The 18,838-nt window shown below is 41.4% G+C and overlaps 1 protein-coding gene across 9 annotated transcripts in view; it reads right to left on the reverse strand.

The window, feature by feature from the left end:
- Positions 1-18,838, reverse strand: part of PKHD1 (PKHD1 ciliary IPT domain containing fibrocystin/polyductin) — a 260,769-nt gene that overhangs the window by 54,150 nt on the left and 187,781 nt on the right. For 2 of the 9 annotated variants that reach the window (XR_007908540.1, XM_051812603.1), the window contains one exon: positions 5,972-7,592. The exons of 3 other annotated variants lie outside the window; for them this stretch is intronic. Coding sequence is in view for 3 of the 6 variants with exons in the window: in XM_051812603.1 (XP_051668563.1) it covers positions 7,561-7,592 (32 nt within the window). In the remaining 3 variants the exon portion in view is untranslated. Of the gene's footprint in view, positions 1-1,795; positions 2,306-5,971; positions 7,593-17,401; positions 18,005-18,838 lie in introns of those variants that run through there. 4 more of the 9 variants (XM_051812594.1, XR_007908562.1, XM_051812586.1 and 1 more) reach the window with 4 other exon arrangements.

Raw genomic sequence — 18,838 nt, forward strand, 5'->3', positions numbered from 1 at the left:
GCTGCAAATACACAGAGACTGAGGCACTGAAGGGAATTTTCAGATAAAGAGGAGTGGCATGATAGACCTCTGCTCTTGCAGCTTAAGCAATCCAGCATTAGGGTTGTTCAGCTAGTGGTAGAATACACTTTTATTTCTCATTTCAAAACTTTCTTTCTTCTAGGCCCTACATCTCAGAATTATAGAATCATAGAATCATTAAGGTTGGAAACAACCTTTCAAGTCCATCAAGTCCAGCCATCAACCCATCACCACCACGACGTTCACCATTAAACCTCTTACCTCTAAGCTCTTGGACACATCTCACTGGTGGGAGGAAATTGCTTTACAGAGAAAGCAGTTGGACACAACAGTAACTGCAGACACTTCAAGGACTAAACCAAAATTATTTATTGCCCTTTGATCTTTTTCCTTTGCAGAGCCCAGACACCTTCCCCAGACACTCCAAGCCAGAGAAAGAGTTTTCCAGAGCGACATAAGGAATTTAGTCCCTGGTGTCCAACTCCTAATGAGGTTATTTAAGATTTAAACATATCTTTTCCCAGGGAACACTCATGCAGTGTTTTGCCGACAGACTCAAGGTCACACAGATTTCTCTTCTAGATGATCCCAACTGAAGCAGCTGGACTTTGATGATCCCTGTGGGTCCCTTCCAGCTCAGGATATTCTAACTGAGACTGGTCTAGGTCCTGGCAAGTAGGTCACAATGAGGTAAATACATGATACAATTGAGAAGAAGTGGCTTTGTGCTCACTGCACACTGGGATCGTACACAAAGACACCAAGACAGCATGTTATCCTTGCTAAGGATCACACAGAAAACTCTGAGGAAAGATCTAGGTTAGGTTTGTTGGGTTGATTTGGAATATTTCTCTTTTTACTCCTTTCCCCTCCAAACTCTAGTCTAACCCTGTCAAAGAAAGACACCTGAAAAAAAAAGAGACTTTGCTTTTCAAAAGACCTTCAGCACATCTGCCTCCCAGTGCAGTAATATTATTTTCCTAAGAAGCCTCCAAACTGTGAATGTAAAAGCACACAAATTCAACACCCACAAAATAAGAAGAATAAGATAATAACCCTGGACAATGAGAAAATTGCACAAGTTCACTCTCCATGTCAGTATGCATTTCCCTTTAAGAATTTTCATTTCCCTTTAAGCAATTCTATTATTCACACATAGCATTTCTAATCATTCTTTCAAGTGTTTCTATGTAACTTATCAGGGTTTAATGAATGCCAGAATAAGCACTAGAGGGAAAATCCACATAACTGGACACTAACCCAAAGGTTTTAACAAGACCTCTACATTTTTCTCTTTTTAATATAATCTTTATTCAAGCATTTTCTGCTTTGATCAGAAATATGGCTTTTTTATTGGTATTATTATTGACTTTTTCCCACCCACCCTCTTGCTTAATCCACCATCCCATAACTTGTGAGCCTTCCAGCGTTGCAGTGAAGAGTTATTAGTTACAAAGGGCTTCTTTGGAAACAACATCTACATAAAATCAGTCAAAGTAAACAAGCAAACTTCCATACTGACTTCTACTGAATTGGGACCCATACTCACTTTGCAGAGAGAACAGTAAAAAAGCCAAGAAAACATCCAATATAAATACCTGAACATGTTAGAGAATATGAGTGACTTGTTCAGTCTGATGACATGGAAGTATTCACTCTCAATAAGAATTCCTAAGGATGACCTTGTATCCAGACATTGTCAGTCACACAAATTATGGGACACCTGACACCTGGTCACTGGAGGTTTGAACGACTAAAAGAGTGGATGAGACAAGATACATCAAGAAATAGTACAGGAATTGGATGCACTTTCAGGTCAAACTATCCTTGAAGGACTGCTTTGGAAGGCAGGGATATGAGAGAGAAAGTCAGTCTATAAATTCTGAATACTCTTCCCAAAGCAACCACTGCCTCCAACAATACACTAAAAACATGTTAGAACTTGATCCTGATTTTTAAGCCAGCCTTGGAGCTCTGTAGGACTCATTTTTGCATGACACTGTTGTGGGCAGCCCTGCACTTGTACTTGAGCTCCGGATGGTTTTGGGTTCTTTTCTCTGGGGTGCTGTTCAGACATAAATAGAGTCAGATCTTTTTCCAGAAAGCCTTAGGGTTTCCAAGAGCAAGGGATGTTTTTAGTTATGTGTGGTCACTGGCTTCCATTGGGCTTCCTTCTTCCTTCAGTCACAAATTTGAGCGGCTAAGGAAGTTTTTATCCTTGGGTTCTACAGATGCCATGGAGAAAGCAGGTTTCCAACCCTCCACAAGGATCCAAACCAGCCACCTGAAGCAGATTTCACAGGCAGCTGGGCAGAATACTTTTTCTAGAGCTAATTTAGTTGTCTTACCCTGTGGTTTCAAACACATAAAGGGGAACATCATATAATTTTCCTGTAACTATAAAATTACTTCTAGTGGTTCTACTTCTACCTCTAATAATTTATAATAATAACATTTGTATTCAGGGAAACCTAATATATATATGCCAGTACCTAAAGGGGGTCTACAAGAAGTCTGGAGAGCAACTTTTTGCAAGGACATGCAGTGATAGGACTAGGGGAAATGGTCTTAAGCTGAAGGAGGATAGATTTAGACTAGGTATTAGGAAGAAATTCTTCCCTGTGAAGGTGCTGAGGCCCTGGCACAGGTTGTCTAGAGAAGCTACTGTTGCCCCTCCTTGGAAGTGTTCAAGGCCAGGTTGGGCGGGGCTTGGAGCAACCTGGGATAGTGGAAGGTGTCCCTGCCCATGGAACAATGTGATTTTTCAAGGTCCTTTCCAACCCAAGCAATTCTACTATTCTATAACTCAGAGAACTGGAAAAGTCCTCAACACCTGGCACAGCCTATTCCTTTACCCCACAGCAAACTATGGTCTACCACAGTTTGTAGACCAGGCTTAATTCCTGACACATCCTGCTGTTGTTTTACCTCTTAGCTCCCTCTCCAGAGATGACAAGAGGGCAGTTGTGCCCCTCTCCTAAGGCTCAGAGACCAGAGACACAAAAGCCCTGCCCTGCTCCAATGTGAGGTGTGCTTTTAAATGGGGTTACTCCTCGGAGTGAGACATGGACAGAAAATTTGAGTAGTTTATCACAAGGTGTATCAATAGGTCCAAGAAGATCCAAGGACTCTCTGCAGCTATTAGGGAAATTTTTGCCAAGTGTTTTCTTCAATTGAATATTTATCCAATAGAGCAGTACCCCCTATTTTTTTTCATATCTGTTTTTGATAAAACCTCAAACCAATTTGATGCTTTTGGTGAACTTATTCTATAATCTGTCACAGGGAAAACTTCTCCACTGAAAGAAGGGTCAGTCATTGGAACAGGTTGCCCAGGGCAGTGGTGGAATCACCATCCCTGGAAGTGTTCAAAACACATGGAGATGGGACATGACACTTGGGGACATGTTTTAGTGGTGGGCTTGGCAGTGGTGGGGTAACAGCTGGACTCGATGACCTCGGAAGGCTTTTCCAGCCTAAAGGATTCTAGGATTCCATCAATCCCACAGAGGGGAAAAAATTATTGCTCTTTCAATATGGAACTTATAGGGATGAAACTTTATTTTCAGTCCAGTAACTGTTGCATCCTGGTGAGCATGGGAAGAAAACAAGGAGGCAGGATTACCCTAGTTTTGCAATGTGCTTATTAATTTCAGAAAAACCACCGCAGGAACAAAGTTTATTAGTGAGTAGGAGGATGTTTCAGGAACAGAGCCCAACTGAAAATAATCAGCTCCCTTTAATTAATTGCATACAGTTTTATTGCATAACTGATGGTTTTAAACCTTGGCCAATTAGTTTGTCAAACACAGAAGTTAAATTCTCTATTGGTCTCTCAAGTAAGGCCTATGCCAAAGTTTTAAATTCAAGTTGCCTTATCCAAGCAACCAGAAAATAGGGCCTCTTGAAACTAAAATTATTGGGCAGTTACCCAGAATTGGAATAAAAACTAGAAAAGACAAAAGAAAAAAAAGCAAGGACAGAAGTCCAATATATTGCTCAGGTCCATGGCCTTCACCCTGGGGCAAATTGCAGTTGCAAGTTTCCCTTTCTTGACAACTTATTTTCAAAGACAAGTTGAGGTACTATGGTCAATTTGACATGCCTACAACACAAAAGAAAGAAAAAACCCACAGTTTTTATTTGCAAAGTTCTTCCAGAACACCTGATGATGCAGTGAGAGCTGCCTCACTCACTGTGGGTCTCTTTTCTCAGCAACTGGAGAAGGTAGAATGATTTTATAATCATATATATTTATATATTTGTATATTACAATAAATATATTTTTTATATGTTAATAACCACCTTCTTGGTATGATCTAAAACTGAGCATCCAGTGTAACTACCCCAGATGCAAATAATTATTTTCCAGTTTCTTTCTTAAACACAATGCCAGTTAGTTGACTGTTTTTTCCAAAGCACTGATCTGTTGCTCCAAAAATGCATTAGGAAATGAATATGTTCTTTTCAACTAATTATTTTGACTAAGCATTATATTAATACCCACGCTACATATCCTGAGAACCCCATGGTGCTCATCATGTCAACCACATGTGCTTTGAACTTGGTGGAGCGATGATATCCATATCAAAGCTATGCCTTATAAATGAAGATTTTGCATGTTTTCCCTCAGTAATTATCTTGTTAAAAGTTGCTTTTGGGTGTAGCAACCTCTTGGTCCAAGCTTTCAGCACTTGCAGCTTCATTAGCTAAAATGTCCTGTGTCACTATAATGAAACTGGGATGGGTGGTTGCTGCTCCTACTGCTGATTTTTGGTTTGCATATAATAGAATCACATAATAGTTTGGATTGGAAGGGACCTTTAAAGGTCATCTAGTCCAATTCCCCTGCCATGGGCAGGGACATCTTCAACGAGACCAAGTTGCTCAAACCTTGAATGTTTCCAGGGATGGGGCAGCCACATATTCTGCAGGCAACTTGTACCAGTGTTTCACAATCCTCATCATAAAAAATTCTTCCTTATATCTAGTCTAAATTAGATAAATGGCTACAAGGATGGTGAAGGGCCTTGAGGGGAAGCCATATGAGGAGTGGTTGAGGGCACTTGTTCAGCTGGAGGAGACTGAGGGGAGACTTCACTACAGTTGCAACTTCCTCCTTGGCAGAGGAGGGGCAGGCACTGAGTTCTGTGGTGACCAGTGACAGGACATGAGGGAATGGCTTGAAGTTGTGTCAGGGGAGGTTTAGGTTGGATATCAGGGAAAGATTCTTCCCCCAGAGGGTGGTTGGACATTGAACAGGCTCCTCAGGGCAGTGGTCACAGCACCAAGCCTGACAGAGCTCAAGGAGTGTCTGGATAATACTCTGGGGCACATGATGTGACTCCTGGGGATGGTCATGTGCAGGGCTAAGGGTTGCACTCGATGATCCTGGTGGGCCCCTTCCAACTCAGCATGTTCTGTGAATCTCTGATTCTGTAAATCAAGCCTCTTCTTATTTAAACCATAACCCCTTGTCCTATTGCAACAGGACCTGCTAAGAAGTCTGTCCTCATCTTTCTTATAAGCCCCCTTTAAGTACTGAAAGGCTATAATAAGGTGTCCCTGGAGCCTTCTCTTTAAGGCAGATCTCTTTTATATAAACATGTGGTATCACATTTTGGACCAAATGAGTCAAAATCGCTTGCTTGTTACTGTGATCATGAAACGAAGGACTGTCAAAACCTAAAAGCAAGAAGAGGAGAGCAAGACAAGCTAAGGGCACACAGACAGACATCTAAGTGCTTGCCTGTTTTAGTAATGCCACATGAACACTGGTAATTACCAGTATGTCATTTTCCCCAACATTTCATAGGAACCTCAAACTAGTTTGAATCACACCATACCAGATGCTACACAGACACTTCTCTAGTCCTGACACTGAAATGTCAAGAGTCATCACAAGCTAATATGTGAAGGGCAAAAAAAAGAATTAACCTCATTTCACAGGATATGGTGAGGCCCTGGCACAGATTTCACAGAGAAACTGTGGATGCCCCATCCCTGGAACTGTCCAAGACCAGGCTGGACAGAGCTTGGAGCAACCTGGGATAATGGAAGGTGTCCCTGACCGTGGCGTGGGGGTTGGAATGAGGTGGTCTTCAAGGTCCCTTCCAACCCAGATCTTTTTACAATTCTTTCTATGATTCTTCGGTTCTTCGAAGTCACAGGAGAAGGTTTTAGCAGAGTTCCCTAATGAATTCAGATTTGCTGGGTTGTTCTACAGCAGCAGCCTGTGTTTTCTGGTCAGTCTCACCATAAATCGCTCCTCTCATCCCGGTGGCTGAACCCATCGGCTCCTGTGGTGCAGGTGTGCCAGCAGTGAAACCTCTGGGACATCATGTTCTAAACTAGGATGGCACTTACACTGCCCTAGAGAGATAGACCTGAGATCGTGCTGACACAGCTCAGTCTAGGACCGTGCCCAACTTCAAGTGTAACCACATTGGTATGGAAGTGTCCCCATCACAGAATCACAGAATATGCTGAGCTGGAAGGGACTCACCAGGATTATTGAGTCCAACCCTTAGCCCTGCCCAGGACAGCTCCCAAAAATCATACCATGTGCCCGAGAGTATCGTCCAAATGCTTCTTGTGCTCTGTCAGGCTTGGTGCTGCCACCACTTTCCTGGGGAGCCTGTTCCAATATCCATCCCAAGCAGTCCTGCCCTTCTTTGTCCCCGTGACACAGCTCCTGCTTCAGAGCTGGCTCATATCATGCCAGCCCAGACCACTGACAGACAAGTGAGAGTTTGCTTGGAAGAGGTCATGTCAACATGGCCAAGGTGTGGTGGTCCCCATAAGAACCTGTCTTTCAGTTCTGCTTTCACATCCCTGCCTCAAAACCACAAGGCGATAATTCCCCAACTTTTCTCATGGCTCTTTTTACAGCACTGATCCAGCATGGTAAAATTAAAGATGCTTTATCTGAAACATCCACAGAGGAAATCCTGTGTCTCTGATGAACCTGACTTCCACAATTTCCTGTTTGCTGCACAGCTGTCTGCATTGGATGGGTCTCAGGGACATTTTTTTGGACATATTTGTGTACCTCAGTTGGAAGCCAGGCTCCTTGAGTTGGAACATAAGGGTCTATAATCTTTAAAAAAAAAAAAAAAATTAAAAATCACAGTGAAAACAGAAAGAATGAAAAGAAAACAAACCAATAAAGAATCTATCCTGTCATAACATTTGAGGTTCTGGTATTTGTTGGCCTTGGAGCAGGTTCAAAATAAATGAAGGAAATGTGTATTTCATTAAATGCTAATATTTGGAAGATAAGAGGGAAGAAATGATGAACTGCTCCAGTGTCTGTGTGTGTGTATAAACACACATGTTTGATACACACAAACACACCATCATGATTCACTCTGAATCACTCGTGCTGTGTAGGAAGAATTAGTGGGAAAGGAAAAAAAAAAAGATACTTATTTTCCCAGGTCGTTGCTCTTCATATGCATGACAAGGGATTTTGCACTTCTCATTCTCCATCTCTTTTCTGAGTTGCAATTCAATCCTTCCACAACAGTCCATTTATTTTTATTTTTTTTTTTTGCCAATGAGACTTGATCCTATAAATAGTCATTGAGACACATACAGGCATAAAAGCAAAAAAAAAAATTCAATCCTACACAAACTAAACCATGCTAAGTGCCTTAATAAAAAGGCTGGTTAATCAAAAAACAACCAGCTTGTCCCCAGTTGATGCCATATGTGTTACTGGTTAAACTTTGAGGTCTCTTCTCCATTCCACCACAGATGCCTTTTTGTAATCCTTTGGCTCCTGAGTCACCCAGTCTGTAACATTAGGACACAACACAGTTTGCCTCCTAGGGACAACAAGGCCTTGGGCAACAAGAGTCATGAAGTGCCCAGAATTCTTTTGTTAATTAGCAGATGCAACGCAAGGGAGCTGGAATATGGGATTTAAGGCTCCAAATACTCAGGAAAGCATTTGATGTCTCTGCTTCAAACAACACAGCAGAGCAGGAACTGAAATTTTCACAAGCCACAGACAAAGCTTAGATCTTTCACAGCACATCAGAAAGTAATGGCTCTCTGCAGTTTATTTTCATAGATAGTCCTGGACATATTTTTTCACAAGGACTATGGATAGAAAACATTTCACTAGCCACAGAGCTGTTTATCTGCCAACCTGCAACCTTTACAAGCCCACAGGTTTTAGAGTGTAGAGATTTGTTTTCTAACACGCACCAAAAGAAAGATTCATTTTGTTCATTGCAGCTGAACCATTTCTGAGCAAATTTTCAGACAAAATCTTTCCTGAGGCATAAATCTATCATGGGAAGAGAAAGGCATCTAGTGTAGCAAATAACATGAAAGTATAGAGTATTAAATGAAATAAAATATAAAAGTAGGGTGAGATGAATATAAAACCAGGTGAGAAGATGGAACATGTTAAAATATTGGCTGTCAAACTGTGGTACTCTTGGATCAAGGCCATTTATCCATGGTAAACTCCTTGTAGGTAAACACCTGCCAAAGAACTGATTAAATGCCATGGTCTGGGTTTAAGGCAAGGCTAAAAGGCAGCAAGGAGAGAGTTTGGACACTCTTTGGGAAGGTTGTGGAGGTTTGGCATTGGAAAAGACCTCTAAGACCATCAACTGTAAATCTAACTGTGCCAAGTCCCACTAAACTATGTCCCTCAGTGCCACAACTACATGTCTTTTAATGCCACAGCAGAGGAGAATCAGGTGTAAAATAAACCAGTTTCATGCAAAGTGTTTTACTACAGAGCTGTTGCTGGATTCCCCAGCATGTACCAGTGTGCAAAAGTTTTTGCTTTTGCTGAGACACAAAACTGGAGTTTCTCTCCAGAGAGCATTGTTTGGTAACCAAGGGATAACCCGCGTTGTGGGGACAGAGAGCTTCACTCATAAAGTTTTTGCTCACAACCCCTTTTTTTTTTTAACCTGTAAGTCTGTTATCTTTGAGGACTCATCAATTTACTACTTTTGATTAAAATTGAAAATGTGTTTAAAACTACTAGGTGGGAAATGATGCACACATACATGAGTGCATACACTGCATGATTACATAAATCTCATGCTTAAAGAAAGCCAACCCAAAAAAGAGAGAGAAACATGATGTATTCACACCAATAAATTGACTGTCTTTGCTGGGTTTGCTGATATGTTCTTCTACAAAACTGAGGAGTGTGATCCACTGGGTGCCACTCCAGTAGATCTCTGTGGCATTCATTCAGAAATGTAACCCCCATAGACCACCCAACACCCTCTAAGATTGGTAAAAAAGCTGCTTTTTTATCCACAGGCCTTGATCAGTCCCACAAAGAGAGGAAAAGAGGAAAAGAGAAAGATATCCCTTGGTGTTTGTGCCTGCTTCTCTTTCAAATGGAATTAATGGTGGTTTAATGGGGTATGAAAGGATGTTTTACTGGAAACAATGAGGAACAATTGTCTAGCTCACGTTTCATTTCACAGGTCATTATTGCATTAAGAAGTAAATCGACCAAGTCCGGTAAATAACAGTCTGTGTTTTGCCCAGAGCTTCAAACCAACAATCTTAGCAGTCACCAACTAATATCTTTGTCAGTTTTAACCCTTGCAGGGATCTGCTGGGGGCTAAACAATTATAGACTTCACCCACCCCTAGCAGGTAAGCATTATTCATTTTATTTCTCATCCCTTCTTCCTGCAAACCCCACGAGGCTGTTTTTTTGTTTTTTGTTGGTTTTTTTTTTGCATTGTTATTTTGTTTATTAGCCAACCTAGCCAACTGTGTGTCTGGTGGCCTTGAAAAACAACACATATTTTAGTGACTGCTGCAGGCATCTTTAAACAGGCTGCTTCCTCTGCAAAATTAATTGTTGCAAAATGCGGTGCTTCCCCTGTAAAGCTCCTCCTGCAAACTCACACTCAGCAGTTTGGCTGGGTTATAGATATGCCTCTAAGATCTAAGGGAAGTAATATAGTTATGCTTGCAGGATGTTATTCACATTTCTTTTCTGTTTTTTTTTTCTTTTAATTGCATAAACACAACCACCTTGACTCCTTAAAGGTAACAGCCATCAAGCCTAGAGAGGCTGAACCACGAAGATGCTGTTGTCAGGTCTATCTCAGCTCACTTCTCCACTTCTCTCTGTTTCTCCTGAAGCTTCCTGGTTTGACTATTAACATCAGCAGCTTCTTCAGCAGCTGCATCAAAAGCAATGTGGGCAGCAGGTTAAATGAGGGGGTTCTGCCCCTCTGCCTCACTCAGGTGAGACCTCATCTGCAGTGCTGCCTCCAGCTCTGGGGTCTCCACCACAGACAGGACATGGACCTGTTGGAGAGAGTCCAGAGGAGGCACCAAGATGATCAGAGGGATGGAGCAGCTCTTCTGTGAGGAAAGGCTGAGAGAATTGGGATTGTTCAGCCTGAAGAAGAGAAGGCTTTGGGGTTACCTAATTGTGCCTTTCCAGTACCTGAAGGGAGGCAACAAGAAAGACAGAGAGGGACTCTTTACAAGGGCCTGGAGTGACAGGACAAAGGGGAATGACTTCAAACTGAGAGAAGGCTTAGATGAGATATTAGGAAGAAATATTTTAGTGTGAGGCTGGTGAGGCGTTGGAGTATGTTACCCAGAGAAGCTGTGGATGTCCCATCCCTGGAAGTGTTCAAGGCCAGGCTGGATGGAGCTCTGAGCAACCTGGGATAGTAGAAGGTGTCCCTGCCTGTGGCAGGGGGTGGAGCAAGATGATCTTTAAGTTCCCTTCCAACCCAAAGCATTCTATGATGTTTTGATTCTTTCAGAAGATATGAGAAAAGTTTCTAGGTCGTATCTGGTAGTAATAAAGACCAACGACTGACAGGTTTGTGGGCATCACTGAAGGAAGAATGATAAATAAGAGTGAAACAATGCCTTGGGAGAACAGGAATGATGTCTGAGCTCCTGAGCTTTGAGGAGATGTCCCAGATAAGGAATAGAATCATAGAATCAAGGGATGGTTTGTGCTAAAAGGGATTTGAAAGATCATTTCATTCCAAGTCCCCTACCACGTGCAGGGACACCTTCCACTATCCCAGGTTGCTCCAAGCCCTGTCCAACCTGGCCTTGGACACTTCCAGGGATGGGGCAGCCACAGCTTCTCTGGGCAACCTGTGCCGGGTTTGGTTCCCTGGTGCTGTAAACTCACTCAGACACTGGACACTATATTCCATGGGACTAACCTCTACATTTACACATGGCACAAACTTTCAAGCTCATTAGCCTTTCGTAAGAACAGGCAGATTGGATGAGAGGGACCAAGGACATGGATTGGGAGAGAGGGACCAAGGACATGGATTGGGAGAGAATCTCTCTGCACTAATTACCTCCCTAGTAATCACTCTTTGTCTTCATCAGAAACATTTAGAAAATCCTAATTACCAAACCTTCCTACTACAACACCCTGGCCTTTGGAGCCATAAATCACTGTCAGACCTCAAAGATTCCTGCAGACCACTGAGCATCCTTAAGAACTTTGAAAATTTGTCCAGAAAGGGCTATTTGAATTAATCTGATCCATCCTCCCCTCACTCAGGAAAAGATGAGCTCTATCTGGATCATCCAAGGATGTTACCTCTGATCAGGACTCCACAACCCACTCAGGCAAGCTACACCCATGTTAAGCTGTCTTTATTCCAGTATTTCCTCCCAACACCTAAAATTACTTTGATGAAATTTCAGCCTATTTTTTTTGATTCCACAGACTTTGGGAGTAATTGATTTCTCTCTAATCCACAACAGTCTTTCATATTTTTGACGGCAGCTCCTAAACTGCTCATCCACCTCTTCTCCTCAACAGCAAGGCACCCAACTTTTCCAGCCATTCTTCATGTCTCCTGTTTTCCACATGCCTAATACTTCTTTTCACCTTTAACTGTCAGGCTGCTAAATAAATCCATGAGTGGTTTTTCCATCAGTTATTCAGGTTTTGTGGACCATCAATGTTTCATAAATCATAATTTAAGACCCATTATCCTGAAATAACAGACTCATCATGTCAATGATAAAAAAGCTTATGCGTGGGTTTCAGACTTAACATTTATATACAGAAAGGGAGAGAGGTGGATATCAAATCCATAACTAGAATCCTAAATGAAGGTGACATGGTGTTTTGGGGGCACTGAGCTATTTTTTTATCTCACGGGGAAACAAATGGGCTCTCCGAGATTTCACAAACTCTTAAAATGGTGACATTTCTCTGAATAGCTTCTGGAACACAGGAGTTGAGTTTGCAAAATGACAAACCTGCTCTTTTATCCTCAGGGATTAAGGCTAAAAGGAGAAGCCAAGAATTTCTGATAGCAATTGTAGGCACAAACTATTTGCTGGCACATCTTCAAAAAGGATTGCTATCCTAAGGGGCAAGGTTATCTCCCACTGTCAGGGGCCTGACTTCCTAATCAGTTTTTTCCAAAATTCATTTGGATAATCATTCCTAATAGATATGTACACATATTTTACATTTTATGCAGCTGAACACCAGTGCATGCCTGTTTGAAAGAACCTGGGGAATTTAGAGAAGAAGTAGAAAGGGTGGCATAAAAAGCTACATTCCATTTATAGCAATAAACGTGAAAAATGGATGGGTTTGCCCAAGGTTTTTTTGGATTCATCACAAGAAAAGCATTTGATACCCTTCATGGGAACAAGAAGATAAAGTTTGATAGGCTTATACAATTGTACATGTACATATATGTATATATATATATGTGTGTGTATATATGCATTTCTTTATGTTGATCACATGGACAATGAACAATGCCATCCATCTTATATCCTAGCTTCAGAATTAAGGGGAAAGCATCCCTGAAAAAGGAAAATAGCTGTTTATTAGAGTCTGAAATGCAGAAGAGTTTGAGGGAAAACAATTTATAGCATTTCAAAATGGAAACATGGTATGGCCACATCAGCCTCAGTGCTGACCTAGTTTGCTGGATCCCCAACTCTGTGCAATTTCTCTATGATTTACCAAAACAAATCATGCAGAAGAGTGTTTTTCCTGGACAAAGCTGTCCCCTAAGGTACAGTTTCATGAAGGTATCCAGATTACAGAGTCACAGAATGGTTTGGGTAGGAAGGATCTTAAAGATCATCTTATTCCATCCCCTGCCAAAGCCAGGGACACCTTCCACTAGACTAAGTTGCTCCAAGCCTGGTCCAACCTGGCCTTGAACAGTTCTAGGGATGGGGCAGCCACAGCTTCTCTGGGTAACCTGTGCCAGGGTCTCACCACCCTCACGAGGAAGAATTTCCTCCTAATATAATCTAAGCCTGTCCTCTGTAAGTTTGAAGCCATTCCTCCTTGCCTTTTCTTCTTTCCCAACTGGTGAATTCTCCCCCCACCGAGATGTTCCTCACTCTGCCACGCTGCTCTCAGTTAACACAGCTGATTCTTTAATTCAACAGGTTCAGTCACCTCATCCCTGATAAGCCACCATACGGATATCAAATATAAATAAATAACAGATTTTCCCTTTGGACTACTTTAAACTTAGTTCTCCCACGGGCATAAAAAAATCCTCCCAACTTTGTTCTCGACTTTGGTCTCCACTTAATCAAGGTCTGCCGAAATCTTTACCAGGGAAACATTTTCAGGAAAATTAAGTAAGAATTACAAGCATTTTCTGATCATAGGCTTGGGGTTTATAAAACAATAGTTTAGTAACAGCTCTTTTAATGTCCTATATTGCTACTTTCAATGCGTCTTACATGGGCCATTTATTGCAGAAAAAGTAAATTTCTATCTGTGAACAACAACAACAAAAAAAGCTCCAGAGGAAAACAATAAATGTTTCAGGCCAATATTGCATATGTTCCATTCCTTGCAAATTTACCAAACCTACATTCGCTTCTCAAACATCTTTAATTACTACACATGATTATGTATAGCAGATGTGACTAATCATAGTCCTTAGAATATTAAATATTGATGGTGCAACATTTTCACCCAGCTTTAGCCCTAACTGATACTGGCTGCCTGGGTGTCAAAATTCTACACTTCCTCAACTATTACTTAAGATTTTTAGTCAATAATTAAAAATACCAGAAGAAAGAAAATTGTACAAAAATCCTTGACCCGTATCCCCAGTTATTTTGGACTGTTCATACCAAAATCTGACATTTTATCTTATTTCTGATGAAACCAACAGACTTCTGCATATTCATTTAGGACTTTTAACTTCAATGTTACATGACCTTTCAAATAGTTTCTTGTAATAGTTGTTGATATAAAGTGTTAAATATCTGTGTGAGTTGCTTCGGACAAGCATTTACATATGAAATACTTTTTCTTTTATGATCTAGAAAATGTACTGATCATCTCTAGGGAGGTGCAAGACTATTGAGCAACTTCACAGCTTTGGATATTTCTGGATTGAAAAGGACACAAGAAAAACCCATTATCTGATGATCAGATAAAAAGTTCAACTGCCCACAACACACTAATCCTCTCACCAACAGATTCGCACTAAAGCTGAGTCAATCTTTTTAAAAGTAAAATATTCCTTCATATTTTTTTAAGAATAACTGGGGGAAAGATTGGGGGTTTTGTGTTTAAAATCACAAGCAGAATTTAAATGTTCAGTAAAGTTCCAAAAAATAGTCCAGACAGGTTTTTCTTTACAAAAAATAGTATGTAAAATACACTTTTGGTTGGTTCTAGTCAATGCAACTGTACTCTTCAACTTGCCTGAACAGGGTGGGGTGCTTTTAGGTTCAGAGTCTGGCTGGTTTGGGACATTAAATTGCTTTAATTCAGTGACTGATCTTGGGCAAGTCACAGATTCTCTTCTCTGCCTGGGTAAATAGCACTGAAATATATGTCTATCCCACAGGGATATCAGGCATTATAGACCTAAAAGTCACTGATCCTTCTACTGCATCCAAAGAACTTACAAGGAGGTGTCAGGTTTGACTAGTGTAGAGTAGAAAATAAATGCAATTATTCACAGGGAATGCAAGGAACACGTTAACAACAGGAAGAACAAATTACATGATAGCTACACCCTAGAGCCCAGAACTTCATAAACCCTCACTACATCAGAACTGGAGAGGACCTGAAGGAGGGCCACAAAGATGATCAAAGGTCTGAGGACCTGTGAGGAAAGGCTGAAGGAGTTCCTTCTGTTCTCCCTGGAGGAGACAAGGCTCAGGGTAGACCCCATCACAGCATTCCAGTATTTAAAGGGAAGCTGCAAAGAGGATGAAGGGTTTCCCTGCACAAGTAGACACATGGAGAAGACAAGGGGCAACAGGTACTATTTGCACCAGAAAAGGTCTTGCCTCAATATAGCAAATGACTTTTCTTTTACAGTGAGAACAACCACTGGGCATTGTAGACACCTGATCCCTGGAAGTGTTCAAGGCCGGGCTGGATGGGCCTCTGAGCAACCTGGTCTAGTGGAAGGTGTCCCTGCCTATGGCAGGGGGTTGGAACTGGGTGGGCTTTAAGGTCTCTTTCAATCCAAACTATTCTATGACTATGATTCGTTGGAACAACCTCCCCAGGGATGTGGCAGAGTCTCCGTCAGTGGAGGTTTTCAAGATGCAGTCAGACAGGGTGGTTAGATAATTTCTCTTTCCCACACGAGTGTGGACCCAGATGAGTTCTTGAGGTCCCTTCCAGACTGGTCTATTCTATGATTCTTTGATTATTCAGGCCTAATTGCTTTAAAAAATGCCTAGAATGTATCTGCCAGCAGGAAGAAAAGTTATGTCTGCAGGCTCTAGACTAAAACTTGAAAGGCTTGGTTTCATCTCTCAGATGCTGTGAATTACTCACCTAATTTCTGCCCTTAATGGGTCAATCCCTCTTTGCACACTAGAGAGGAGATTAGTGAACTCTAGTGGAAGGTGCCTCTGCCCTTGGCAGGGGGGACGGAATGAGATGAGTTTTAAGGTCCCTTCAAACTCAAACCATTGTATTATTCCATGTCTCTATGATGACAGTGGAGGCAATGGAAGTGGGGACAGATGGATTTTCTACCAGCCTCTGGTCCTCAGCTACATTTCCACCAAGGGAAGACAAAGAACTTCAATGTCTCTTGTCAGATTACTGATGTGAGGAAGTATGATAACAGAGTCCTATAAATATTGCAGATAACAAGCAAATGTCTGAACCTTTAACAACACAATGATTGTGGTATCAGCTCTCCTTTGTGGAGTAGGATTTTTAACCTGGACACAAAATCAGTAGAATACACAAACTGTTCATTTATCCTTAATTCCTCAGCAAGATATACTCATGTTTGTAGCTCATTCTGCTGTATAGCTTATGATTCTGGTATTTCCTGTACCGTGGAACCATTTAGTGCTCCAGGCTTGGCCCCTAGCTCTTTTGTAAGAGGTTTAGTATAGACATGAGTTTTAGGAGAAAAACATTTTGTCATCCAAAAATGGCAGCTCAAAGAGATTAAAATAATTACAAATTCATGTTAAACTCATTAAATTGTTTTGGATAATTTGAAAAATGGTATTTTGAAAGTTCCTCATAAATGATTTAGGAAGGAGGGTGTTGGAAAACATTTAATTCCAAACTTTTGCAGCATTATATTTAAAAGAAAAAAAAGAGCAAAAAATACTAATTATCCTTTGTTTGACTCAAACCCACTTTTGTTGTTGGTCCTTTTTTCTTTCAGTAGAAATAATAATAGCAACAAAAATCTTGGATCTGTTCCCTCCTGTTTTGTTTTCTTTACGGATTCTGCAGTTCATCCAGAAAACTAAAAATTCAATTTGACATGAACAACTCTTCTTCTACAGAAAGCCACAATAAAAAAAAACTGCTCAATGAGCAAAGAGCTGCTGCAGCAGGTAAAAGATCAGGAACACAGGAAAACAAAGTAAAAAGAAAAGGGATATACAAATGATATATTACATAAATTCTATATTGATTGCATCTTCAATAAAAGACATCATGTGAATTCAGGGACATTGATATCATTCTGAATGATCCCCTGTGCCCTAGTTATGGCTCTCATGTATTCCTAATTCTGACGAAATATCTTTCTGGTTTTTGCCTCCCTCAAGTGTATTGCGTGTTTTGGTTTGCTTCCCTTGAGTGATCAGAATACCTAGAAATGACTGAGGGACACTAATTTCAAGCTGCTGCTCCAAACTGGAAGTTTAAAATGAATATATATATATATATATCTGTATCATAGAATCATAGAATGGTTTGGTTTGGAAGTGACCTTAAAGATTTTCTAGTTCCAACCCCTTTGGCAGGAAGGTCCCTTCCAACTCAAACCATTTTATGATTTTATGATTCTATAAACTCACCATCTGGCCTTTTAGCACTGTCACACCAAGGGGGAATCTGGCCCCACAGAATCATAGAATCATTAAGGTTGGAAAAGACCTCCAAGATTATCAAACCCAGCCTTTGAACGAACACCATCATGCTCATTAAACCGTACCACTAAGTGCCACATCTACTTGAGTTTTTTGGATGGCTCCAGGGATGGTGATTTCACAACTGTCCTAGACAACCTGTTCCAACGCCTGAACACCCTTTCTGGGAAGAAATTGTTCCTAATATCCAACCTGAACTTCCACTGGTCAAATTCAAGGCCATTTCCCCTTGACTTACCACTAGTTTCCTGGGAGAAGAGGCTGGCCCCCACCTCATTACAACCTCCTGTCGGGAGTTGTAGAGAGTGAGAAGATTTCCCCTGAGCCTCCCTTTCTCCAGACTGAAGAACCCCAGCTCCCTCACCTGCTCCTCATAGGACTTGTGTTCCAGAACCTTCCCCAGCTCGTCGCCCTTCTCTGGACACACTCCAGAATCTCAATGTCTTGTAGTGAGGGGCCCAAAACTGAACACAGGACTTGAGGGGTGGTCTCACCAGTGTTGAGCTCAGGAGGATGATCATTTCCCTGGTCCTGCTGGCAGAAGACCAGTGGAAGCAGAAAAGTTGAGCTTTTTCTCCAATTTGTCTAGTGTGGGAGCCTGCTTTTCTCAGTGCTGCAACTTTCAAGAAGGAGGAGGAGGGGGTAGAGAAGGGAAGAAGACGACCATGAATTCACCTTTCTTTGGAAAAGCTGTGCCTTTCCAAATGTCAACCTCGAGACAAAAGGAACCTCAGGTCAGAATGAGAAACACAGAGGAATTTAACACACGACTGTGAAGGGAGGGGGGAAAAAAATATCCCCATTTAGATTTGGGCAGCAAGTAGAAAACACAGCAATTTTGTTATAGCCTCAGAGGCAGGAGGCATTTACCATATGCTGTTGCCTCCATTACATGAGGAGATAAACCCTGTGGAGTGCAGGTTGCATTGTCAGTGCACTTTAAATGGTGGGGATTCCTCGCACGCCTGAGATTGTGTGCCAGGATGTGCTAAAAATTGTGGGAGTCTGAATAAAATCCAGGTTCTGTATGCAAATGTATGCATTAATATGCAGGTGCTAAGTGGTAATAGTGCTAGGGCATTAGTGCTTGCATGTAATTCATAATTAGGGTGGAAAAGGTACAGTAAAAATCAGTGTTTGCATCTAGACAACACATAAATCAACCCTGTAAGCAGCCAGCCAGAGAGGGATCCTTGGAGGAAAAACCTTACACATCAGACATTTTATTTAAAGATTAAAGTTCTTCTTATGTTTAATCAGTTTTAGAGTGGGAAGGGAAACAGGATTAATTAGAGTCCCTTCCATCAGCCTCCCATACTGCTGGAGTCACAAACGATGCTCCTCTTCAGCAAAATGGCTGCCAGGAGCAGCAGGTACAGGAAACTTTAATTGTAATTAAAGAGTTTATTTGGAATCAGAGAGCAGAGTTTTAATCGGGATGAGAATGGAGTCT

Source organism: Manacus candei, unplaced genomic scaffold (genome assembly GCF_025592945.1).
Source record: "Manacus candei isolate 608988 ecotype Guabito, Panama unplaced genomic scaffold, ASM2559294v1 h1tg000007l, whole genome shotgun sequence".
Classification (NCBI taxonomy): domain Eukaryota; kingdom Metazoa; phylum Chordata; class Aves; order Passeriformes; family Pipridae; genus Manacus; species Manacus candei.